Genomic DNA, 25,083 nt, shown 5'->3' with positions numbered 1-25,083 from the left:
GAGGGAAAAAGTTGAGCCAAACATAGATATATGTAAGCAGAATATAGCCCTATTAGCTTTTGATAGAGCCGGTAATAAAGATTGTTATCACTTTGATAGGTTAAACATATTATGTGATTTAATGTGTCAATGGTTATATCTAAATAATGAGGGGTTAAAGGTAAATATTAACATAAAGCTATATTATTTTATAGAGATAACATTAATATATAATTATATAATACAATAAACTGTAAATAAATTATTTAATTTAATAAATAATGCCTTTTTTTAGATAAAAATAAGATGCTAGAGGGGATAAATCATTTATAAATTTAATGAAAATTATTTTTTGGGACCTTAAAATGCCATAAATTCAGCAAAAGAATATTTATTTGCTAAGAAATATATGCTCTAGTTTTATTTTATATTTATAATAATTATTTTAAAACCTTAAATCATTTTTTAAATATTTTTAAACAACAAAAGACAACCATTTCTTTCAGTCTAAAACACACACAAGCCTTGCAAAAGTGATGGAAACTTGTCACTGCATGGGGGAAATGCTTTCTTTTCTCCTGCCAATTGTCTCCCTGGCATTTGTCTCCTGCCACTTGTCTCCTTGATATGTGAGAAGAACTTGGCCAAAAAAAATGAGAATAAAACGATGCTTTTGAAAACCAACACCAACTGCTGAGACTCTGACTTCATTTCCCCAGCTGCGTCTAAGCCAATTTCAACATTCAATTTATGTTCAATTGTACAATTTCATGTTCGGCAATTTGCAGATGGCGGCTGCAGTTTCAATCAAGGAACAACACAGAGCACTCTCTCGGTCCCTACACAGCGGGAAAAGCGAGAAAAGCCAAGATGAAAAGGGCAGACCAGACACCTCGAGGCCGCCACCAACTGTGGCGACAATTTTCCTCGTCTTTGTATCAGCTTTTCATCCCCAAGAGTTGTTGATTTGTCAAATGGCCGCATAAACAGGGAAAAACTTAATGACAGAGAGGGCTGAACGGAGGAGAGACAGAGCGGAAAATGAGCGCCGCGGCGATAATTAAAAACTATATCAGGCAAATAGCACGCGACATCTAGACAGAATACAGAAAACCGAACAGAACCGCATAGAACGGCCATGTGTTGGCCATTCATTTCGAATTTGGCCATGTATATTGCCAATTGCGTGCTTTATTATTCAACGAGACGCCAGAGAGAATGAGAGAGTGTGTAAGTATGTGCTTGGCCGGAAGCGCAGCGGCATGCAAAGACGCCATAACTGCCATGACGAACAGGGCCAATAAGCGGCAGCAATGGCCGCGCTAAAATAGCCAACGGAGCATCCGCGAAGCTAACCTGTGTGTGGGTATGGCCGCCAGGGGGTCGTAGCCAGCGGTTATCGGTCCTAAACCCTTGCTGACATGGCGCCAAAATCAAGGCGAGGTGAGATCTAGGAGTTTGTTTAAGGAGAGAAGGGGAAGGAATGGTAAATGTGCCATAAAAATATAACTACCTAAGCAAAGTAATTCAATTTGCCAGCTTTAATTAATATTTTTAAGTTTTTTAAGCCATTTTCTGTTTAATAAAATTATTTATAAATATATTTTATAGTTTTATAAAATATTTTAGGCAATTTCCTATAGAGTAGTATTATTTAGAATTATTGAATACAGTTTTAGGTATTCAAAATTAATTATTTAAGCAATTTCCTAAAGAATAGTAATATTTAAAATTATTTATTATAGTTCAAAGTGTTCTCTTTTATTATATTGTTAGATATTTAAATTAAATAAATTTGCCTAATAAATTAAGATAGAATTTAATAAACTAAACATACAAAAAAAAAAAAAAGATAAAGGTCCGGTAACACGAAGAAAATTAAATAAATATGTATAAAAATTATTAATGAATATAATTCGTTTATTAAGTTAGTAATACTACAAACGTTAAGCTAATAAACAAACATAAAACACAACTTGGAAGCTAAAAATAAAATGAATAATAAATTATATAAACAAGTTTAACATTATATTATAAGTATACCAACAATACCTATATAATTTATACAATTTCCCATGGATTTCTATTAGAATGTAATCTTATTTCTCTGGCTAAGAAACGTAATAATTACACTGAATTAATGTACTTCAGAATTTTTTAAATAAACAAATGGTGTAATAAACTGTAATGATACAAAATAAATAAAAAAGGTATATAAATAACAGGACACAAATCATTATTTTGCTTAGTTAGTTTCTGCTTCAATAAGAAAATTAATTCAGCTCTTAAATAAATAATAAAATGTTATCTTCTTGCCGCATCAATAATACCAAATTTATAAAAGAAAAATAAACAAAACTAAAAACCAAACTTGATAAAATAAATAAAGTTCCCCCTTGTCCTTCACCTTCAACATTTTAACAGGTGTTTTTAAGATACATTCTCTAGATATGATAGCCATATCTGCCAGTTAGCTTAGATTACAACTCATTTATTTTTGAAAAGCCCATTTTGGTGTGTGTTTTCGTTCACAAATTGCTCAATCCTCCGCCCCAATTTACTGTGGCAAAAATTTATGCGCAAACTAATTTAGCCAGAGCCCGCACTCAGCCCGCATAAAAATAGCAGGCTCTTCAGAAAAAATAACACGGCTCAGCCGCAGCATCAAAGCGAGTGGAGCCAGGACGACCCTTTAAGGATAAGGGACAGCGGATTACGTGCTGGAAAATATATATATTTAAAAATAAAGGACAGAAGGCAGCTGTTACAGGTAGGAATTTTCTACTCGTGGCTTATCAATGGCGAATCGTGGGAGCCAAAACAACACTTACACATCCTGACGGGCTCTCCAAGTGGCCGTGTGTGGGGTGTGTGGGGGGGTGGCGTGAGTGTGTGTGAGGTCACCAAGACAAGTGCATTCAAATTTCGCGACTACATCCTCCGCGCTTTTACGAGTTTCCTAGTTTTCCTGCTGCCGCCGCCGCTGCTGTGATTTTCCTATTCGCTGCTTGGCTTTTGCATTTGGCCAAAATAATTTTCACAATACACTGCACAGGGTTAAACCTTTTCCCTTTTTCCTAATTTTTTCTTTATTATTATTTTCTATTTCTTTTTTTTTTTTGAGGGGCACACACACTCTACACACACGCGAGATGAATGGCGGCGGGAGGTGTGAGTGTCGGAACTTCGCAGGGCAAAACGCGCGGCGGCGTTCGAGTGAGCGAGATGGAACAACGCTCCGGCTCCGTGGATGTGTCCGCTGCCTTGGAGAGTTTTCGCGCAACTGAACGCTCGCCAAGAGCTTTTCCGTTTTCCGCACTGGCAGGGCTCCCCCGACAGAGCTTTTCTGCTCGCTCTATTCAAAAATTGAGTGGAATTCGGTCGAGTGTGGTTCGGTCGAAGGGACGAAGGGCCCTCGAAACTGGGATAAACAAGCCAGGTAAACATTGATTGTCATTGGTGATTTGGCCCCATGGCTTCCACAGGCTTTAAAACCCATAAAGACAAGCATTAATTTGCTGATCTTTTATTTATAGCCAATTGTCGGCTATTGTTTTTGGCCAAGTAAAAGTTTTCTTTGGCGCAACCTAATTAACGGGCCTTGGCTTTGCGTAAGATCTCAAAAAGAGGCTTCGGAGCTTTTGAAGGACACTTTAAATGGGCTAGCAAAAAAAAAAGGAGTAAAGGGGATTAACCTTGGTGTGGAAATTGTTTGTAGGGAGTTTTTAGTTGTATTTATTTCGATATTTTAATTCTGAAATAAATATTGAAATATAATAGAAATGAAAGTGAAATGAATTACATAGAAAGGGATTTTTCTAATTAAACTTTTGGAATTAAACGCTATTTGTATACCCTTGCTGGGGCATTACAATTATAATTTAAGTAAAAAGTTTAAAAAACATTCAAGGAGTCATTTCCGACCCTATAAATCATATATATTCTTAATCAGCATCAACAGGAGAATCAATTTAGACATGTACAAAAAAAAAATTTTTTAATTTTTAAAATTTTATAAGGGGTTACATCATCAAAATGGTCAAAAATTTAAGAAAATTTTAATTTAAAAAATTTTTTAACTGGGTATGCAGATTTGTTTATTAACTAAAAACTATGCAATAAATGCTTTCCGAATTAAAATTAATGCATTTTTGGCTTAGTTATGATCAATTTTCGAGTCCATACCCTGATCCTATGGGAAACAAAAAAGGGTAAAAAGGGTATAACAATTTTTTTTTTTTAGACTAAAAAATCCCAAAATGTATTACTTATTAATTATGTATTTCTTAATTCAAACCTTGTAGTAAATATTCTACGGATAATCTGAAATCTCTTCAACATGCCCTCCAAGCAGAGACTTAGAAAACAAAAACTTCCAGAAAGAGAGTCTTCTTAAAAAAAGAGAAAGCTTGCCCGAAGCTTCTGACAGTTGACACGATCGCCTGGCCGAAGCCCGTGCCGATGCCGGGCCGATTCCTCGCTGGTTCGAGAACTCTGAAAACCAAAGCCGTTGGTCAGTCAGTCGGGAATGGTGCGGAAGCTTGGATTCTCAATCGTTGGTCCAGAAAATTAGAAGCGGATTTAGGAAAAAGTGTTTGCAGTAAAGTGATTTCTACACTCTTTCTCCACTTTTTTAACTTTTATCCGAAATAAAAATATTGAGACTGGCGGCGGGCTCCAAAGGTTTCGAATATATTTAAACAAAAAAGCTGTACAAAAAGTAGCTGTAAAAAGGAAAGCAAGCAGAGAACAAAAAAAAGACCGGTAAGTGGGCATGCTTTAGTCGGTGTCTGCGCTTTGTGCTTGAACGCCATTGCAGGAAAGCGAAACTACCGTTATCATCAGGCCTTGCACTTTACACCTCCTTCTGCTGCTGCTCTCCTGCTCTCATGCCTTTCTCTTCACCCGCTCTCCTTCTCCTTTTCCCTGCCTCTTTCACTCGCCGCAATAAGTTCTGCATTTCCATTTCTCGCTACACTGACCATCATGGTTTTTGGGTACAAACGGATGGATGGCTACACGCTGGGCCCTCTTCTGTGTTTGCATTTTATGGAGATACACTTTGATCCCGCAAACAAATTTTTGATAATTTTATTATTTTTGTTATTTAATTGAGAATTGGCGTATTTTCTGGGCGATGCAATAAGCGGCTATAAATATCAAATAAATCGAATGCGAGTGCCAGTGCCAGTGCTTGTGTAACTTTATATTATATTATATATAGTATAGTATTTAAGAAATAAGAATGGAATCGAAATGGAAGCTATCAACAATAATATACAATTTAATTTATGGGAAAGGAAATATAAACGACAAGAAAGAGCGGTAGAAAGAGGAGGGGGGGCTTTATTTGGGATCATCCCTGATACGGGAATATAAGCTAAAGATCTCGCCAATCTCTAAAATAACCTAACTAATAACCTCACCCTCACCATGCCGACGATTCCGAGACGGAGATTCATCACAATCTTGGCGATAGCCGGCGGCGGCATGGAACTATTCCACCGTTCCGAATCGTACAAAGTTCAGAACGTCTAATTTTATAATACTTCAATTTGTTTTGTTGTTAATGTTAGTCACTGGTCCAGCCGGCGGAAGGCATTAACTATATGTATAAATATTAATATATATATATTAATATAATAAGTTTAATACATATAAGTTTTGCCAGACGACCTCAAATCTGAAAAAGCCAAAAACGAAGTGCGAAATGGCTGTCGCCGATTGGCATCGATAAGCGGATCCACTTTCGGTTGCTCAGGCAGACGACCTCGCCGAGTCAGGTTTATTAATACGGTATTACCTACCTACCGTATTATTATTCTCTATTAATCTTGGATTTTGTTTTGGAATTGGGTTTCTTTATAAGTGTTCCCAAGCCTGGCGCTCAGGCGGTAATCACGCGGCAATCCCGAGTCTTGTGAATTACTTTTACGACAAATTAAATCGCTATTAAGGGGATTATAATGAGAAATATATAAGGATTTTGGTATTAAAATAATGGTTAATAAAGGAGGAGATATTTAAGATATTAATTTGAATATTTATGAAGATTTAGCGGAATTAAAGATGATATTCTGATTTATCCAAGAATATTAAAAATATTTTAAGGGGCATCTTTTTGAAGAGGAAATATACTTCTTAAAAATGTCTGGCATTAGGAAAATCATACCGAAAATAAAATCATATATTTATCTAATTTAACAAAATATTTACCTTAAATTAATCTCTCTTATTTAAATATATTATTTTAAGGTAGATAGAAAAAATAGAGATGCATATTACATAGAACTATGATATATAGTGAACATCTAAATTCGGAGACCTTAAAATATTACTAAAAATATTTTATGTCTAGATTAATAAACTTCTTAAGAGATAAACCTTTATTAACATAAATAAACCAACTTAAACAGACTTAAAAATTACCTTAAAATAATAAATAAATCCCTCTAGGATCTCCTCAACTCCTCCCAGTTCTCCTAGACAAAGGCTTACACTCTTCATTCCCATTTAAAAGAAGTTCTCTCCTCCTTTATCTCCTTCGAATTAAAAACCAATAAAATTGTATTTATTGTAATCAGCAAAAACGATGGCTCAAGAGACGGGAACAACGACGGGAACGGGCACGGGAGCCAAAGATCAGCGCCAGCGCGACCATATCGATGAGGATGAAGTCAGCGAACTGCAGAAGTCGCGCAGCTTCTACGATCGGGTTCGAGAGCAGGCGGAGCGCTTTGCGAGCACGCGGATGGGACAGTTTGTGATCGAGCGTGCGGACCGAGCGCTGGTGATGATCGAAGACACGGCCAAGTGGAGTCTGCCGCAGGGTGAGAGGTCCTCTGCCCCGCCTTTTAGACCTTATTCTATAATTTTCCTCTTCCTCTCTCTATGCAGAAAAATCAGCTGTTCCCTTGGCCCGTCCCTTGCCTTGGGGTCCCTTCCTCATGCTCATCATCCTGCTGCGTTTAACTCGCATTTGGTTGTCGGTGGGCGCCTTGATGATAGGCAATGGACCCATCTCCCCCTCGGATATGGTTTACTTTATCCAGACCAGGCGTCGCAAGCTAAGGGCCATTCGTGTTCATGGACTGAAGGTGATGAGGCAGCAACAGCAGGAGGTTTCCTATGGCAGCAGCAGTGCCAGTGGCCGAGGATTGACTCATAAACTCACCCAGTGGCTGTCCAAGGCCATGTGCCGACCTGGAGTGCAAAGAGCCAACTCCGGGCGGCTTTTTACCGTGCGCAACACAGAGCAGGTGAGTTTTCTAGTTATAAACTCTCAAAAAGGAGAAAAAAATTGAAGATCTTGAGTACCCACAGACCACACAAACCACTCCTGCAGTCATGAAGCGCCCTCGAGAGGAGGACTCCCATGCCGATGCCGATCACAACCTGACCATCGATCAGATGCTGGCCAAGTATGCCAATGAGAACTCCGAGGATGACTCTGATTTTGTGCCCAATGCTGAGGAAGAGGATACCAGCGGCAGCAGCTCCGAAAGCAGCCAGGAGTCCAGCGACGAGATAAGCAGCGGTGAGGCGGAGGAGGTGCTTAGCCAGGTGGGTTTTAACCTAAGGATCTCAAACTTAGCCCCTTTTTAACACTGAGTTATCCTTAGGCCAAGCCAAAGCCCGTGGAAAATGGAGTTCATAAGGCTGCCGAGAAGGAAAACGATAAGGAACAGGATAAGGATAAGGCAAAGGGAAAGGCTCATCTAACGACATCCTCGAGCAATGGGGACAAGGACGCGGTGCAGGAGCCGGCGGCAGAAGTTGGTAATGGACATTGAACTTGAACATTATTAAGACTCTCGTGCACATAGCCCCCTAAGTCTAGGTTAACTCCAAGTATCGAATATCGATTTAAGCGTAGATGAAAACTGAACTTGAAACGTTGTCATGAAATACAATACAAAACCAACATAAAACAAGCTATCGTAGATCATTCATTTCCAACCCGCCCTCCGTTGCCCGTGTTGCCCTGACCACGAATCTCTCTCTGTGACAGGAGGAGCCACCACACTCAAGGTGAAGCTGGAGGATCCACAGAAGTCCTCGCCGGGGCACATCAGTGCGGCCATGATGAACACCAGGACATACAACAACACCGCTGCTGCAGGTAACTCACGCGAGAATCGCTCCGTGTGGTCCCCATTAACATTTTAACGTTAGTATTCTGTCTCTGTTTTTGTTACTCCGTGCATGTGTTCAAACACAACAGCCAGCACTGATCCCCAGACTGAACCTCAACCTGAACCTGAATCTGAACCTCATCCCCAAACCGAAACTGAATCCTTTCCCGAAACCCCAACCGAACTTCCTCAACAAACCCCAACCGAAAATGAAGAATCCGAAGATGACGAGGATAGTTGCAGCACCAGCGGAAGTAGCCAAACAGGAAGCACTGTGGAGTCTCCAGAAAACCACCTCCAACTCCAATCCCACTCCCAAGCCCAGCCAGATACCCAAGCCGAGCAGATCCGTGAGGCTGTCCAGCAACTATCCAACTATCCCACTGTCGACACCCTAACTCCTGCCACCTCCTCCGAAGATATTTTCTATAGTCCAATCGGTGTGTCCTAGTCGCTTCCTTTATGTTTCTAATATAGCTTTATAATCTTTTTAAAATCTAAAAATATAATTCTCTTGATTACTTAACAGGTTCACCAACTTGCTTCAATACTAGCCTTGGAACCCAGGCCCTGCTCAAGAATGCCAGCCTTAAATCCGTCCTGGGCAAGTAATTATTTCCCTTACTTTTACCTTCTTCTAAAATACTAATATAACTTTTATATTTAGCCCACTCCACGCCCACATCGGCACAGAACGACCAACCCACTGAACCGGCTTCTAAATCCACTATCCCAGAGAACCAGGAAGAGGTTCTACCAGCCCAACCTGAAACCGAGAAATCTATAAATCCACCAAATCAGAAGCAACAAAACCATCAGAACCATCAGCAGCAGCAGCGCAATCATTCCCACCAACGCTTCCGTGGACGCAATCGGCGTTAGAGTTGGGACGTATTCCTATATCCAAAGCTATAATGTCTGATTATTGTTCCATTTAGCTAGCTTTTTTCTACACTTTTACATTCCCATATTGTTAGTGAATATTGCGAGTAAAACTCTGAACTGAAAAGGATGTCTATACTTGAACATAGAGATTAGTGTAGGGTGAAGGGTGCTCAGAGGGGAATTTGTTTATCTTTTAGTGAGTGAACAAATTCACCACTTGTTCACTTAATCACTTGTTCATTTACTTGTTAATTTATTAGTTTATGTAATGAATCCTTATTTATTCCCCTATGATCAACCTACCCAACACTAGTTATATCACATTTACATCACACTGATTAATCCACAGGCTCTAGCTTAAATCTAATATCCCCGCAAGGTGCCAAAATAATGGTGCTCTCGTACTGCATTGGAGTCTCAGGCAGCCAGCTGACCTTGTAGCTCCTCAGAAGTCGCACCAATAGAGTTTCAATCTCCAGTTCCGCTATTCTCTTGCCAATGCAGGTGCGCGGACCAAAACCAAAGGGTAAATACACAAAAGGATTTCGGGATCTGGCCTCCGGACAGGCCTGGACTCCATCAGGCGTGGAACCCGTCTTTAGCCAGCGTTCGGGCAAAAAGTCGGCACTCTGAGCAAAGTACTCATCGCTGTTGGAGAGCTCCAGGACGCCCATGAGCACACCTGTGCCAGCGGGTACCTGATAGCCCGAGAGCACCAAATCCTTGGTGGTTATACGGAAGTTACCAGGTGTTATGGAGGTGATGCGGAGGCCCTCCTTGATACAGGCCCTCAAATAAGGCATGTTTTTGGTGTTGTCATCGGTTAGAGATCCCTTTGGGTCGGGTAAGATACGTAGTATCTCACGACGCAGTTGGTCTTGCTTGGAGGGATTATTAGCCAGGTGATAGAGGATGGTCAAGCAAGCCGAAGAGGTCTAGAAGAAGAGTTAAAAAATATATTAAAATGTTTAAATAATTCCAGGATTTTGGAAAACCTTACAGTATCAATGCCAGCCATTAGCATGTCCATAACCATCACCACAGCAACCTGCTTGTTGAGCTCCAAAAGCTGCTCTAGAACGCTTTTGGTTTTGCGATCATCTTTAATCTCAAAACGCTGCATGGCGGTCTCTATATAGTTAGTGGTTATCTCCGTGATATTGTCATAGGTTTCAAGAAACTTCTTAAAGCCAGATGTCTTGTAAAAAGGCCAAATCGAGGGCTGTACATCGTACTTGAAGCTGTAGTTGAAGAATTCGCCCATGTGCTTGGCCAAACGAGCGGCATTGGGATCTGGCTGATCACTCAGTAGACCCATGCGAGTGTTAAGAGCCACAAAACTAATGGATTCAAAGGCCCAGTTCTTGAGCTCTTCGTGGAAATTAGCCTGGAGGGTATGGGTTTCTGGATTTCTTAGGGTTTCTAGCCTATAAGAAAATTAATATATTAACATGTTTATCTAGCCAAGGTAGTCTTTTACTTGTCTATAAATTCCTTGGCTATTTGATCCAGCTGTGGAAGATTCTGTCTGACATTCTGCACCTTCATGAGCACTGGATTCACCTTGTTGCGTATATCTGCCCAGGATTTACCTTGTCTGAAAAATATATTCTTATTATTATAAAATTTTGTTTATATATTTAAATTCTCACTCGGAAACTAGGCCACCTATGCCACCAAAAACATCGGGTCTCTTTACTTTGCGATAATAACTAAAGCTCTCTAGGCCTATGCGTATGGGCCAGACTCCCTCGTGGCGATAGGTCGTCTCAAAGTCTTGGGGATTATAGGTAAAGACCACATTGGGCTTGCCCATTAAACCAGGTAAACGATATATATCTCCATACATCTCCCTCATACGGCGGTTCATTTGTATTAGGTTTGTGTTGCGAAGGGCGCCTAAAATGGGAAATTAGGGAGCTATCTTAAGGTGGCTTTATTATAAATTTAAATAAAAATTGTTATTGATTTTAGAAGTCATAAAAAAAGGTTAAAAAGACATAAACAATAATGTAAAACGTACTTAATGAAACAAAGTATTCTTATTGACCTTTGTTTTGTTTTTTATATATATTATAAATTATTATAAATTTATATTATTATCTTACTTACCCCCCGGCATAAAGTAGGATATCATTTTAAGGCTGCTTGGTCCTGGCATTTCCCCATAAGTCTTCGCTTGTGTCCATTTTTCATCGCTGCGAGCACTCAAATTTCCCGCAATTTCCAATTGAGTCTGATAAATAAAATATTACATTGTTTGTAAACAATTCTTGGCTCTCCGTAAAAGCTTTCGCTCTTTTTGCATTACATTTCTCACCTGCTGACCAACTTTTCCGCCCACTGAGAAAACCCTAACAAAACACAGCTGATGGCCTGAACTGGGCAATTGAGCACTCTTTTTTACAATTTTCCACATCATCAAGTCTTAGTTACGTGTGTAATCACCTATCTAACAGGTTTCAATTGGTATATATTATAGATATATAGTATAAACGCCTTTGTAATTAGAAAATAACAAAATCAAATGAAGCTAAACGACAAACAACCGATTGGCGAAAATAGTAAATAGCAACTGAAACGAGGGGTTGAGCTTTTTGCTCTTTCTATTTAAAAGCGGTTAGATATAGCTTTCTATACCTGGAAATTCTAAAGATAAGACGTAGTTAAATAAATTATAAATTGCTTACTTACTTGGATTTTATATATGGATTTTGTTATATATTTTGAATTTTATATACTTTTTAATTTGGTAATACAAATAGAGACCTCAATGGATCTTAGTCTTCTGATTTTTTCTCAAACAAACCTTTATGTACTTTACTTTTAGTTGACTTTTTAGTTTAACTTTAAACCTTTGAAAAGCTTTTTACTTGTAAAGGAAATATATGTAAAATAAATGTAAAATTTCCAGGTAAAGTAAATTCAAGTCGGAAAGCCAAAGTAAAGTATGCTAAACTATAAGATACCCAGTATCCAGAGCTTTGTTTTAAAAATTAAAAATGAAAAAGTCATTTTCGACCCTATAAAGCATATATATTCTTGATCAGCATCAACAGCCGAGTCGATCTAGCCATGTTTGGGAGAAAATAATTTTTTTCTATTTTTTGAAAATTTTATAAGGGGTTACATCATCAAAATTCACAAAAATTAAAAAAAAATTTCATTTTAAAAATTTGTTAACTCTTTAAGCAGATTTAATTATCTAATAAAAACTAAGATAAAACTGCTTTCCAAATTTAAATTAATGACTTTTTGGCTTAGTTATGATAAATTTTTGATTTGAAAATGCAAACTGAAAAGGTTTACAAAGTTCTGCTTCCCTTATAGTTTTTTATAAACTACCCTCTAAATTTTTAATTTTTTATTACTCCCCTCTAAATTTTTTAAATTTTTTATTAGTTTTATAAAAACCCATAATAAAATCCCCTCTAGTTCCGTTTTTCGAATTACATTTATTTTATTGCATGCGTAAAATTTTCCATAGCTTAAAATGTTGATTTTTCTTGGTTTTTTCTTACAATTTGTTGAATTTCTATACGATTTCTTATCGATTTTTTGTTGATTTCATTTTTTTTTTTTAGGTTTTTGTAATACATTTTCTTATTTTTTATTTTTATTTTGGTTTTTGTTTTGTATGTACATTGAAAGTTTGAATAAGTTGCAAGAGTTCGAGTTATCGTTAGAGTTAGAGTTAAAGAAATATAGAGAGTTGATTTTTAAGGTACATTATAGTTGTTGAGTTTTGCACGTTCAATTTAAGTAGACAATACATCAATAATATCAATATATCAATATCAATGGAGGATCTAGAGTTGAGTTAAACTTTTGATATGTATTTTGTTGTTAATGCAATTGGCGTAGTTCGAGTTCGAGTTCGAGGACAAAATGTGACTACAAATTGCTCTTTGAATGTATATTAATATTAATATATAATTTCGCTTTATAATATATATATCCTTGTTGGTTTACGGTTAATGTACGCTTCGCTTTTGTATAAAAATATAAACAAATTAGAAATGTTCGTTGTCTTTGCTACTATATCTTTATTTTGGTTCGGAATCAAACACAAAGCATCGATTGATTGATTTACTTATAAAAAATCAAAGAGCTACAGAGAAGAAAAAAAGGGAGAATAAAAAACATTCTGCGGAGGACCTTCAGTCTTGCTTTGAATTAATATATTGCTTTGGTTAGTTACATTTCTTTAATGGTTCCATTGAGAGAGATCAGCATTAGGATGTTTATTTATAATAAGGATTTTTACACATAGTCTATTTTCTTTTAGGTTTAGTATTTGAAGCTAGTCAAGTTCTGTGCTGAAGATCCCTAAGAACCAAAGTGTGGGAGGTATGTATATATATCTCTATATAGTGTATAAACCGAAATTGGATGGATCGTCGTCTCGGGGAGCGTTAGCCTAAGTTGAGTTCTTCACACTGAGTTTGAGTTTTAGGTTTTTTTGAGTTTGATATGCTTGCGAAATGTTTAAACTTTAGATAAGTGTGTATAATATACTCGTATTTATCTCTTACTTTTTTTTAGGAATATATATATAAAATAATCTGGCTTAAAAATGCATTAAAAAAATCTATCCTTGATCGAACTTATGGCCTAAAAGTGGGGTAGTGCACACTATAATGTATATAGTATATAATAATTATCTATACTTTTTTTTGGGGGGGCAGTGCAGCTATATATATATAAGTATATTCAACTAGAGTTTGTCTATGACGTTTCCGTGACACATTGCGCCCTACAAACTAGGTCAAAATCAAAGTCATTTACAACGAATTTGATGCTTACCATTACACACTATATAATATAGATTGTATATATAGATATATATATTATTTGCCGACATTTGCAGCTGATATGTTTCGATTTCATGGTTGGTTTACTCCGATATGCAACGCTGTAGTTCAATCATAGTGTATATTTAATGTATATATATATATATTTATGGTATATATAGTATAAGTTGATATGCTTAGTTTCCACCGATTCTCTCTGTTGACGTTGATGATATGCACACATTTAATTCAGCCGACTGTTAGTCTAAATACATTTTTAATTGCCTCGAAGTGGGTGCACTTCATCCACTATATATGTTGTATATCCCCCTTCCTCCCTCCCCTCAATCATTTTCAATTTGTCCTATGCTTACTGACTATAAAATCACATTTAGTTGCTTAATTAATTTTTATTCCCCACACACGCACACAGACATTTGGAGGGAGGCACACACACCAGCACACACTCGTATATATGTAGAAAAAGGGGGGTAAGATATTGCTTTTGCGATATTTATGTTTAAATGTGTGAATGCAGGACACACATTTCCATGGCCTGATGCACAACGAAAATGCGTGGGCAATTTTATTTAACTATATATTTTTTTTACTTCATTTTTGCTGATTTTTTTTACTCCTTTTATAATCCTTTTTCACTCCTTTTTTATTTCTTCTTTTACTCCCTTTTCTGCTACTTTTTTGCACCTTTTTTTACTCCTTTTTTACTCCTTTTTTTTTACTGATTTTATTTACTTTATTTTCTCGTCTTTCCCTGTGTTAAGGGCGTTCCTGCCGTGGCGTTGCGAAAATTGGAATGCAATTTTTCAATACGCGCGCATAATTGAACTGTCAGAGGAGGAGCTGTGCGAGTTGCAACCAACCAGGCAGAAATATGGCCCACCTCCTTTACGCCTCTCCCCCCCCTCTCTTGCTGCGTATGCAAACGGTAAAAGTTGCCTTTATTTTTCCACGCTTTTCCACATGCTTTTCCTGCCTTCTGTAATCCCGCCTCCTTGTAATTAAATCGCCGGACCATTGACCACCGAGAGATTTATGGGCCAAGCTTTCGAGTTCGATTTCTTGTCCTGGTCTTGGTCCTGGTCCTGGTCCTTGTCCTCGTTTTTATTCCTCTGGCCAGCCCAGATCCTCGCCCACCAGCTCATAGAACCGCTGATTGTATTCGGCAAAGAATCTGCGTAATCTGGAGACCACCACGGGATCCACATGTGGATGCTTACGTCCTTTGGTCTCGCGGAGGCAGCGATCGCCATTGTCATAGCGCAGGCAGTAGAAGCCTTTGGTTTCATTGAAGTAAAAGTGTTCGCTTTTCACGCGGTGTTCAATGCCTGGGAAAATAAATAATAAATGAATAATTTATTAATATTAATATATATATTTATTATTAAATAATAAGCTTACAAAATTATATGATAAAAAAAGAGAACATAAAGAATATTTTCTTTACTTACAATTACAATTAAAAACACATTTCTTTAAAGTTTATATAGAATATAGAATTATTCCCTTCCACAATCTCTCCTCCTTCCCCCCAAAACTCACCCAAAAAAGCCTCAATGCGTTTTAGCTGGGAAACCGGATCCTCGATGAGCCGGTCACCATTGACCACCAGAAGTTGCTCTCGCGGAAAGACCTCCAGCCAGCGATGCAGGTGGACATGGTACATGGAGATGCTGAGCGGTCGATAAGCCTCGTTAACAGTGCCGTTGGGAAATATGGCCAGCTCCTCGAAGGACCTACAAAAAGATGGAGGTGGGCGGGGTGTGAATGGGTTGGTTGGCTTTAAATCTTGGCCATGGCAAATTGAATTGGCAACAGCTGCAAATGAGCAGCGAGCCACTACCGCTGCTCCTTGGAACCATGTTAAACAGAGTCCTTGGCTCTGTCCAGCTCCTGCTTTTTCCCGCCCTCTGTCAACAAGTGAAACAAGAAAGTTTCGCCGTCAGAGACAGAGAGAGAGAGAGAGAGGAAAAGGGAGAAAGAGGGAGATTCAGGACGGAAGGAAGGCAGAGCGCAGGAAGCCAAGGACAAGAGTCGCATTTTGGGCAACTTTCATTTGCAGTTTGCATTTCATTTGCATGTCAAGCAGGACGCAAAGCGGAGGGTTCAGTTCACTTCACTTACTTGGCTGCCATTTGGGCGGCGCTTGCCATTGGCGACAGAGTTGTCGTGGTCATTGCCGCTCCACCATTACCACCACTACTACTAGCACCCCTTCTGACCGAGGCTGATGATGTCCTGGCTTTGGTCTCCTTGGCACCAGCCCCACTGCCACCCACCAGAGCATTGTCATAGCCCCGGGCCGACTGCAGTTTGGCATATAGCAGCGATTGCGAGGAGGACGACATCTTGGCAGCTGCGCCACTAGAGGTGGCGGTGACTGTGGCTCCACCGCCGGAACTCTCCCGGGTGCTTGGACTCTGATTCGGTAGCGGGGGATCCTTCTCGGCCAGGGGCAGGATGGCGGTGGCCGCATGGCTACGCAGCTGCGTATAGTCTGAAATGGCCCGGGTGACAGGCTCACGGACAATCAGCAGTAGCTTGATGCTGGCGTTCATGGCACGCACTCGTTCTGGAACCTGAAATTAAAGGATATTTATGATTTTAATATAATTATATTTTAAGAGTTAAAGAACGGTTAATTTCCTTTGAGTATTTGCTGAATTGTCCATTAAATTTATCGAGTTTATTATATAAATTAAACCATAAACCTAAACCCCTTTAAAGCTAAATTTTAGCCTGTAACTAACATTTAATTACATTTCCACTTTCATAATTAAGCACTTCAAAAATATGTTCATGTTAACTTTGTTAAACTTTAGTCTCTCCCTCAAAAAGTTAATAGTTTTTACAACATGATTATATGCAAATAGCTAAAATAACTCTCTGCGTTAACGCTGAAAACTCCAACAATTGCCCAATTTGCATTTGGGCCCAAAGAGTAAATGAAAACTGATGTAATTACATTTGCCATTTCGTTGTGAATAACGCAAAAACAAAATGCTAATAAAAAGCCAAACGTTTTCTCTATTAAAATTTTGAGCAGAGCTTCGAATTTTATTCTAGGAAATTAAACAGAATTTATACTTGCATTTTTGTTGGTAAAGAATTCTAGAAAAATGATATACAATTAGCAAGTTTTTCAGGGAATTAGCTGTACATTTTCTATCTATTATTTTTCTGATATTTTTTAAAGTTGATTAAATTACATATTTTTGGCAGATTTTTTGAAAAAATGAGCTTTATTATTTCATGAAATTAAAAGGAATTTTTCGTTATATTATGGAAACATGTGTGCAAGGTTCTAGTTCCTTTATTTGCTAAAACATTTTTGCAATTTTGATTTTAATGGCAATTTTGTGTAGTTTTCCTTGGAATTGTTTGATGTAAAACTGTAGTGTTTTCTCTTCCAGGAAAAAAGGGTAGAAGCATCATTATTTCAAAAAATTTAATAGCATTTTTAGTCAATGGTTTTCTGGTAAAAAGAAATTTATAAAATATTATCTATCTAGCCATACTTTTTTTTCTGAAATTAAATACAATTTTTACTCGAAAAAGATCTATATTTAAAGGTACTATTTTCCACTCTTTTATACAAATATTTTTTTTAAGTTTTCCTGGCTTTTCAGTATCAACTGCTGGTCTCGGGTGCCTTTCCAATTAATGAATTTATGCTGAAACCCCCAACAATCGATAATAATTGCAAAGCCAGGAGAGTACTGTTTAAGGGAAAAGGAGATAGAGGAGGAACGAGATGCCAGCCTTTTAATTTGCTGCCACGCCCCATCATCTTGGGCCCCCCTGCTGCTGCACTTCCGCAGCAAGTGTGCTGTGAACAATTTAATTAAGCCGGAAAATATTGCCGCACAATGTTGGCAGAAAGGGGAGGCAAAAGGAGATGGACGGGAGGCTGGCACACTGGAACCGGAGGAGCCTCCGCCGGGGTCCTTGAATTCGCCACGTTGTATAAATAGCCTTGCAAAATGGACGAAACGAGCCGGGTAAATAAACTTAATCAATTTCAATAAGGCCGTGCAACAAGTTCAAAAAAGTTTTTTCCCTCCACTAAGTAGATATATATTATATATATATATATAATTTTTTGTTTTATGTGCCCCGTGAGTACTCAGGCGTTTCGGAATTATTCACGTTGATGAACCATTTTCAGTTTGAGTTTGGCCCCCGGGAATATGCATTTCGCTGAATCTTTAATGCGGCCAAAATGCATTTGGTAACCGGAGAGAAAGGCACAGAGAGAGTCTCTTCTGTGCGCGGAAAATGTCATATCAGGGAATCTGTGGAGACTGGGGAATCGAGGGGGAAACCCGGGTTTAGGCCAAAGTACGCCATGGGGAGTTGCATTATTTATACGCGGAATATGGGGGACTAGGTAATGAGGTGCAGCATTAGCTGCTGCATCTCTACCTCTCTCCCTCTCTCTGCTGCCTCAATAAATATTAATAAAGTCACTAATGAAGATTTATCTACGTCAAAGTCTTGTTAGCTTCAGGGGGGATCTCCTCCTCGTCCTCTATTCAATCTCCCTCAAGCTTCTCGACAAATTGAAACGCTATGTGCATCAAGTGCCGAAAACAAGGCAGTTAAAATTGAAATGAAACTGCATGAAATATGGCCCTGTCGGGAGGAGTAGAGATGCTAACCAGGTTTTCCACTCCCACTTTTCTACCTGTGACACATGCAACTTCCGGCTCGCAGCGAAATTGCATCAGGCCGAAAAACCCAATTTTGTGACACTCTGCGGCCAGCAACAAAAACAAAAACTGCAACAGGAAAAGAAACAATAAACTAAAAATGGGGATTTGGAGAAGAGTGTTGAGACTATGAGATACCTGGTATTGGGAAATTAAATAAAAATGAAAATAAAATTAAATTAAAAATGTTTACCGCTTTGAAATCTACTAAATGGATTGCAATTTAAGTTACTCCCTCTTTAAATTTATCGATAGATATATATATTATTTATTAGAGAGGAGAATATAGACAAAAATCTAAAATTTATAAACAAACAACTTCATTTGCCATATTAAACTATTTAATATTGATTTAAATGTGTGTTTTTGTCGGTATCTAATTGTATGTAAAGAATAATCGATACATAAAACTTATTATTTAGATAGATTATCGATAAATATTTCTCTATTTTTCGATATTTATCAAATTTGACATTTTTAAAGCAATAAAATTTACAAGTACAAACGTTACATCGTATGTTTATGTCATGGATAAAAAATAATCGATATTAATAAGAATTCGATTAATGATTATTAATAAATATTTTATATATTATTTGTATAATATCGACTCGTTTATCCCAATTTTCACTAAACATAACATAGTTTACAGTATGATATACCCTTTCTCTCTCCTCACAGTTACAAGGTAAAAATAAAACTTGGCCCGAAAAGCCCATTCTCAGTTGGGTGTTAGACGTTGCCGTTTGGCAAATGAATTTGCAAACATTTCCGCCATGGCTCCGACATGGACACGGAAATTGGCTGGGACATGGCCAGCGTTTCGGTTTAATTTGATAGATGGGCCAGCAGGACAAGGACGAGGGTACAGAGACGAGGACCACAGCCAGAACCAGGGCCACCAGTCAGCAGTCGACAGTCGATGCCGGGCAGACAGCTAATTAATAATTACGGTCAGGCCGAGAGAAAGCCAATCCTAATTGCCAATTAGAGATCAAAGCGCAGGCCGGAAAAAGGAATCCGAACCCGAAACCGAGTCCAAGACCGATTCCGAAAAATAAGAAATAAAAGAAAAACACAAAGACAGGACTCACCTCTGGTGAAACAAAGTAGCTGGGACTCTTCTCGATGGTTATTTGGCCGCGGAAGGAGTGCGGCATCTTCTTGCGATACCATTCCAGACCCTTCAGGTAGTTCTCATCCCGGTCGAAGAAGTGCACCTCGCCGCCTGCCTTTTGGATTCTCGGGTGCAGGTAGAGCATCTCCAGCAGGGCTCGAGTTCCACATTTTCGCACCCCAATGATGAGGGCCTGTGTCCGGCCGGAAATCAAGCCAAATGAACATATGAACATGCAAATTGCAGCAATTAGTAAAGGTAGAGAGTGTGGATGGTAGAAATATACACTTGAAAATATATTAAATACTTTGGGAAATGGAAATAAAATTTGAAAAATTTTAAAAGAATAGGAAAAGAAATAATTTTATAATTTATTTCCTTTAATATTCAAATTTTTCACTTATTTTCCCCAAGTGTTTCCCTGTTTATTCCCCCACTTACCTGTGGCAGCCGGCGACTGGTTTTGGGAAAGTGCACACGACTCGATGGAAAGACCATGGGATGGCTTAGCTGATTGGAACTGGGCACTGGCTTCACAAATACCGGCAGATGATTGGAGTTCCCTCCCGCACTGGAGGAGGAGGAGGAGTAGGATCCCGAGGAGCTAGAGTAACCCGATGATGAGGAGGAGTACGAGGAGGAGGAGCTGCTGCCGCTGCCGCCCAAAGCCGAGGCCGATGCTGAGGCAGCCAATGAGAGGCGATGCCGCTCGTGGACGGCCTGGGCAGCCTGGATATTATACACGGCACTATCGTACAGAACATGGAAGGTGAGGAACAGCGATATCAACATGACCGTAAGGAAGACAACGGCCAATTTGGGACGGGACACGCCCACCACCAGGATGCAATCGGTGGGCGAGGCATCAGGACCGGCCGGTCGCATGGCCGATTTCGGTAGCCATCTAATTAAGACGAGAGAAAAATGGAAAAGAAAGAAAATATATCGATTAGTTAGAGGTTTTTGGTTTGGGTTTGAGTTTGGTGTTCCTCCTAGCAAGCTCCTGCTTCCGTTTCGGCTAATTAGATTGCCATTCCAACTGTGCTGAGTAATTAACGTTGGTCTGCTACACCCCCCTTAGCCAAGGCAGCGAAATTAGCAAGACGACACTTTACCTTTCCTGGCAAAGCCACCTGATCCTCCGTCCGACGGCTCTTAAGCGAATTCCATTATAAACGTTTCCGCTTAGACCGCAACAAACACTGGCAGCATTATTATGAGCACCACATTGCAGCTCCGCAGCGCACACTAGGCGTATACGTAACGTGGCCTAATGGATGACTTCATTTGCAGCATGCCACAGGAGAGGGAGGAGGAGGAGGCAGGAGCAGAGAGGGAGAGAGAGCTAGGTGACAGAAGGAGCTGCTGCAGCTGCTGCTGCTGCTGCGACTAAGTGCATTTTCATATACATGGAGTAGAGGGAAACATGCCAGGAGCTGGTAGAACACGGCAACTGGTGGCTTTTCACCGCTAAATTTCCCATCCTGAATTTACCCCGCCTCAATTTCCCATCCCGAAACCCACTTGGACGAGCTATGTTCGCATGCGACACCTCGTTAAAAGTAACGACGACACACTGGCCCCGGTCTGGAGGCCCGCAAGGAGTCGCGTCGAGGCACTTCACTCGTCGGCGGCGTTTGTGGCTGTGCCCGGTGCAACCTCAAACCAAGATTCTACCAACTTCCTGCCCTTCGTTTGCCCACTTTCCACTAACCCACCTACCCACCTAGCCACCACCTTTCCACCAGTTGTCGACACGCTTTAAGTTCTTTTTATATTCCCAGCGTTGTTTCTTTTTATTTTTTCTTAGCCCGTTTTTTAGCCCGCAGCTGCAGTAACAACACTGAGAAGAAAATGTAGAGGAAAATTTAGGAATTTTTCAAAATATATTTAAAATTTTTAGGGAAATGTAAATTAACAGAGACTTCATTTCCAAAGACCTTTAAAACCCTTAAAATTTGTTTAAAAAAATCTTTTAAAATTCTCTTTAAATTAAAGAAACCCTATTTTCTCAGTGCCTTTGCCTGGGCTGCGACTGGCCTCATTTCGTGTGCCCCACAAGGCGGACCGCCACTTGACTGCGATCTGCATAAACGCAGTGCCACCCTTAGGAGCCACCTCCTGGAAATACCTCCTGCCTCCTGCCCTACAAATGTCACACACTTTCTGGGTTGCCTGACTGCCTGACTGGCTGGCAGGCAGCTCCTTTAAGCCAAAATCCCCGTCGAGCGCAAAGCTTTAAAGACAGGCTCAGGCTCTCTAATCCTGACAAAACTGGAATAAGTTTCTTTTGCCAACGCTAAGCATTTGAAACGCTTCATTTGTCCCTGTCGCCGGGCGCTTTCGTTATCCTCCTTTTTCTCTATCCTGGATAAATATTTATAATTTTCTGATTCCTCCCCTCAGCTTTTCTGTGCAGCAGCAGCAGCAGCGTAGAAAATCGAATCGAGCAAATGTTGTCCCGTTAAAGTTAATGCAATTTTCATTTGCGTTGTTAAAATGTAAATTTTATTAAACCAACCAGACGTGCTGGCTATCTGCTGGCAGGATTCACAGGATTGCCTGGGATTCCCAGGAGATACAGGAGATGAACAGCTATGGCTTGACCTTTTTTTGGGGCTTGATGAGGGTGTGGGAAGAGGGGTATATTGTTTTTAGGGGGACTTTAAAAAGATTTTCGAAAGTATATATCCTTATAAATATAATTTCCTCTAGATTATCCTGTTTAAATTACATTAAGAAGTTTGAGTACCCTTTTATTTATCTTTTAATTAAACCCTTCTCTTAAAGGGTATTCTTGAGGTCTATCCTCTTCTACCTCTACAACCTGACCTGCCCTGCTGGCCTCCTTATCGGCTACGTGTGCTAAAGGGACCCCTTGGCCGGCCCTGAATGATTTGTGGGCCTATACTCACAGGATATCCAGCGGCAATTTGACAGAGCAATCGCGCAGTGTCGCCTGATGTGGCTGCTGTCTCTGGTGGTATTGCTGGGGATTGCTGTTGCTGTTGCTTGTGGCGTTGCTACTGCTGCTGCTGCTGTGGGTAGCATTGGTGTGGCCACCGATGATGATGTTGCTCGAGTGGCTGGTGCTCCCATTGCTGCTGTAGTGCTGGTGGTAGTGATGATGCGGATGCTGCAGCAATTGCTGATACTCCTGGTGGTGGTGGTGCTGCTGCTGCAGGGACTGGTGTTGCTGTTGCTGTTGCACATTGCCATGGCTACTGCTGCTGCTGCCACTGCCGCTGCTACCCGCACGTCTTTTGGCGGCAGTCATCAGTGAGGCGGAGTAGGAGCGTTGCTCAATGGGGCCCAAACGATTGCTGTTGGCCGTTGCAGCAGCTAATTGGCCAATGGACGTGGGCCAGCAGCTGCAGCTGCATGGATGGTGGATTTATGGGCCACCTCGGTGCCGTCGGGCACTGCCCTTTTGTTGCCTGAAACCCCTTCTTGTTTTTTCTGTTTTAAGCTTTAATTAAATTCCCGGGAATAAAAGGAATTTTCAGCTATTTTGTTGGTACCTCCGGTATTTCAGGTGAGTATTTCAGCTAGTTTCGCCGTTCTTTGTTGACTGAAGGACATATTGCGCCTCATTTCCGCCTGGGCAAATACAGCGGAAGTGCTGTAACATCATCATCATCATCATCATGAACAGGATTTGACCTTATTGTTGGTCGGTAATTAGATTTCTTGTTGCTCTTCGGCTCCTTGAGCTTGGCTTTTGTTAATGTTGCTCCTGCTGCTGCAGCTGCTGCCATGGCTGTGCTATTGTTTTCCAAAATCGACTTTCAATCCACTGAAAAGTAAACAAAATAAACAAAATAATTAACTTTGGGAGTGTCAAGGCTGTATCAAATAAATGAGCATTGTAAACACTTGGTCCATATAAAATTTGACATTAAATAGGCTAATAGACTCTACTAATTTCATTGTAATATGTGTAAAATCTTGAATAAATCACACAAAATTAAAATATATACAATTAATGGGGTCAGAAATAACTCCTTCACTCTTCTGACTAAAATTAGAATACCCAGCAAAGGCATACAAATTGATTTGAACACACAACTCATTTGTTTTTCAGTACAAACACTTGTTAACATAAAATAAAATCCACTTGGCCTTTATAACACATAATATGACCTATGGCGCGCCTATACATTATAGATTCACTTGGCGATTCCAAAGCTTGTCTGCATATCTTAAGTGTAAATCAAGCTAAAATTTGAATTGGAAATTAAAATTTATAGGCCTCAGGCCCAGGAATCATAATGTAGCATAGCTAATTGGCAAAATAGTGGAACTTGCATATACTTCTAATAGGAATACATGGTTTTCTATATAAGGAAGTGTAGGCCTTACATTTTTCGCAGTATATTTACACGGTTCCGTCACCATGTACTCGACTTTAGTGGAGGCATTTCGGGAAGCTCCGAAAGGTAAACTATAGACTAAGTGCCAAGTAGAAAGCTTTAGTAATTAATTTTGTTTTATATTCTGTACAGATCCCGTGTATATACCCCTATTTAGTTCTCCCTTAGCAGCAATAATCATTGTCCTGATCTATTTGCTGTTGATTTTTAAAATTGGTCCTGATTTTATGGAGTGCCGCAAGCCCTTGAATGTGACAAGTGCCATGCTGAAATACAACATCTTTCAGATCGTAATAAATGGGATAATGTTTGGATTGGTAAGTTTACCATTTATATAAAATATATAGATGGGCTTTATATTTACCCTTATTTAGGGCTGCTACTATTTATTCGTGAAAAGAGTCTATGACGTGCGATGCTTGGAGGCGATGCCTTTGGATCATCCAGGAAAGAATGAGGATCGCCTGGTGGTCTACATCTACTTCTTAAACAAGGTGCTTGACCTTTGTGACACCCTATTCTTTGTTCTGCGAAAGAGCTACAAGCAGATCACAGTGCTTCATGTTTATCATCACGCCTTGATGGTTTTGGGTGTGCCAATAACATACTATTTTTATGGAAGCAGCGGGCCGTATCTTCTGATGGGCTACATCAACTCCTTGGTGCATGTGGTCATGTATGGATACTACTACGCAGCTGCCCTGTATCCGGGTGTCAGGGACAAGCTCTGGCTTAAGAAATCCATTACCACGATGCAGATCGTTCAGTTCATTATCCTTTTTAGCCACGCAGCGGTGACCTGGTTGCTGAATAAAAAATGCTCAGTGCCCGGGTTCATGCACTTTGTTGAGCTTATTGTCGCCATTTCCATGATAGTGATGTTTGGGAACTTTTACTATCAAACCTATTGCAGAGCCAAGAGCAAATCGAATTGAGCAATAAAATTTGAGTTGAAATTGAAATCGAAAGCAAGTGTTTCTCTTTCGCTCTGTGAATTTGTGTAGTTTTCTCTCGGCTAAGAAATGTGGGACAGTAGTTCAAAAATTTGAATAATACATTATTTGATTTAAT

The 25,083-nt window shown here is 39.5% G+C and overlaps 4 protein-coding genes across 13 annotated transcripts in view; 2 read left to right on the top strand and 2 right to left on the bottom strand.

Moving 5' to 3' along the window:
- The first annotated feature begins 2,594 nt into the window (after positions 1-2,594).
- Positions 2,595-9,126, top strand: Jabba (jabba). Of its 6 annotated transcripts, none has more exons than XM_070283705.1 (9): positions 2,595-2,749; positions 6,564-6,809; positions 6,877-7,238; positions 7,303-7,542; positions 7,602-7,758; positions 7,991-8,101; positions 8,204-8,554; positions 8,644-8,718; positions 8,782-9,126. In XM_070283705.1, exons 2-9 carry the CDS (start codon positions 6,572-6,574, stop codon positions 8,994-8,996), a joined length of 1,749 nt encoding a protein of 582 aa, XP_070139806.1. In that variant the 5' UTR covers positions 2,595-2,749; positions 6,564-6,571; the 3' UTR covers positions 8,997-9,126. The 6 variants fall into 6 exon arrangements, with proteins under 6 accessions (XP_070139806.1, XP_017033508.1, XP_017033509.1 ...); XM_017178019.3 differs by lacking the exon at positions 2,595-2,749 and adding an exon at positions 4,485-4,743; XM_017178020.3 differs by lacking the exon at positions 2,595-2,749 and adding an exon at positions 4,486-4,743 and having other exon boundaries at positions 8,644-8,722; positions 8,782-8,961.
- Cyp12b2 (Cytochrome P450 12b2) lies at positions 9,113-11,575 on the bottom strand. 2 transcript variants are annotated; one of them, XM_017178024.3, is made up of 6 exons: positions 11,311-11,575; positions 11,112-11,235; positions 10,652-10,898; positions 10,480-10,596; positions 10,000-10,426; positions 9,113-9,934 (listed from the first exon to the last, which is right to left on the bottom strand). In XM_017178024.3, the coding sequence occupies exons 1-6, from the start codon at positions 11,419-11,421 to the stop codon at positions 9,338-9,340; spliced, it is 1,623 nt and encodes a 540-aa protein (XP_017033513.1). In that variant the 5' UTR covers positions 11,422-11,575; the 3' UTR covers positions 9,113-9,337. The 2 variants fall into 2 exon arrangements, with proteins under 2 accessions (XP_017033513.1, XP_017033514.1); XM_017178025.3 differs by having other exon boundaries at positions 11,320-11,575.
- Positions 11,576-12,434: 859 nt separating this feature from the next.
- The window catches only part of Hs3st-A (Heparan sulfate 3-O sulfotransferase-A), a 54,660-nt gene continuing 42,011 nt past the window's right edge, over positions 12,435-25,083 (bottom strand). For all 4 annotated transcript variants that reach the window (XM_017178004.3, XM_070283828.1, XM_070283827.1 and 1 more), the window contains 6 exons: positions 22,555-23,435; positions 20,081-20,543; positions 19,617-19,832; positions 15,935-16,389; positions 15,353-15,546; positions 12,435-15,138 (listed from right to left, as the gene is read on the bottom strand). In XM_017178004.3, the coding sequence (XP_017033493.1) occupies positions 14,915-15,138; positions 15,353-15,546; positions 15,935-16,389; positions 19,617-19,832; positions 20,081-20,543; positions 22,555-22,916 (1,914 nt within the window). In that variant the 5' untranslated portion in view covers positions 22,917-23,435 and the 3' untranslated portion in view covers positions 12,435-14,914. The remainder of the gene's footprint in view (positions 15,139-15,352; positions 15,547-15,934; positions 16,390-19,616; positions 19,833-20,080; positions 20,544-22,554; positions 23,436-25,083) is intronic.
- Positions 24,036-24,947, top strand: LOC108082278 (very long chain fatty acid elongase F). Its single transcript, XM_017177609.2, has 3 exons — positions 24,036-24,078; positions 24,145-24,329; positions 24,387-24,947. The coding sequence occupies exons 1-3, from the start codon at positions 24,036-24,038 to the stop codon at positions 24,945-24,947; spliced, it is 789 nt and encodes a 262-aa protein (XP_017033098.1).

The sequence above is a fragment of the Drosophila kikkawai genome, chromosome 2R (genome assembly GCF_030179895.1).
Source record: "Drosophila kikkawai strain 14028-0561.14 chromosome 2R, DkikHiC1v2, whole genome shotgun sequence".
In the NCBI taxonomy this organism is placed as follows: Eukaryota; Metazoa; Arthropoda; class Insecta; order Diptera; family Drosophilidae; genus Drosophila; species Drosophila kikkawai.
The sequence above is the reverse complement of the archived record's forward strand: the minus strand, read 5'-3'. Positions and strand labels throughout refer to the sequence as shown.

Bases quoted from the DNA above. Each gene is read 5' to 3' on its own strand.
- Jabba (XM_070283705.1), top strand. From the start codon at position 6,572: ATGGCTCAAGAGACGGGAACAACGACGGGAACGGGCACGGGAGCCAAA. The intron at 6,810-6,876 runs GTGAGAGGTCCT...CTCTCTATGCAG, and splicing joins CAAGTGGAGTCTGCCGCAGG to AAAAATCAGCTGTTCCCTTG. The intron at 7,239-7,302 runs GTGAGTTTTCTA...GAGTACCCACAG, and splicing joins CCGTGCGCAACACAGAGCAG to ACCACACAAACCACTCCTGC.
- Cyp12b2 (XM_017178024.3), bottom strand. From the start codon at position 11,421: ATGATGTGGAAAATTGTAAAAAAGAGTGCTCAATTGCCCAGTTCAGGC. The intron at 11,236-11,310 runs GTAATGCAAAAA...TTTATTTATCAG, and splicing joins TTGGTCAGCAGGTGAGAAAT to ACTCAATTGGAAATTGCGGG. The intron at 10,597-10,651 runs GTGAGAATTTAA...TATATTTTTCAG, and splicing joins ATAGGTGGCCTAGTTTCCGA to ACAAGGTAAATCCTGGGCAG.
- LOC108082278 (XM_017177609.2), top strand. From the start codon at position 24,036: ATGTACTCGACTTTAGTGGAGGCATTTCGGGAAGCTCCGAAAG. The intron at 24,079-24,144 runs GTAAACTATAGA...TATTCTGTACAG, and splicing joins ATTTCGGGAAGCTCCGAAAG to ATCCCGTGTATATACCCCTA. The intron at 24,330-24,386 runs GTAAGTTTACCA...ACCCTTATTTAG, and splicing joins ATGGGATAATGTTTGGATTG to GGCTGCTACTATTTATTCGT.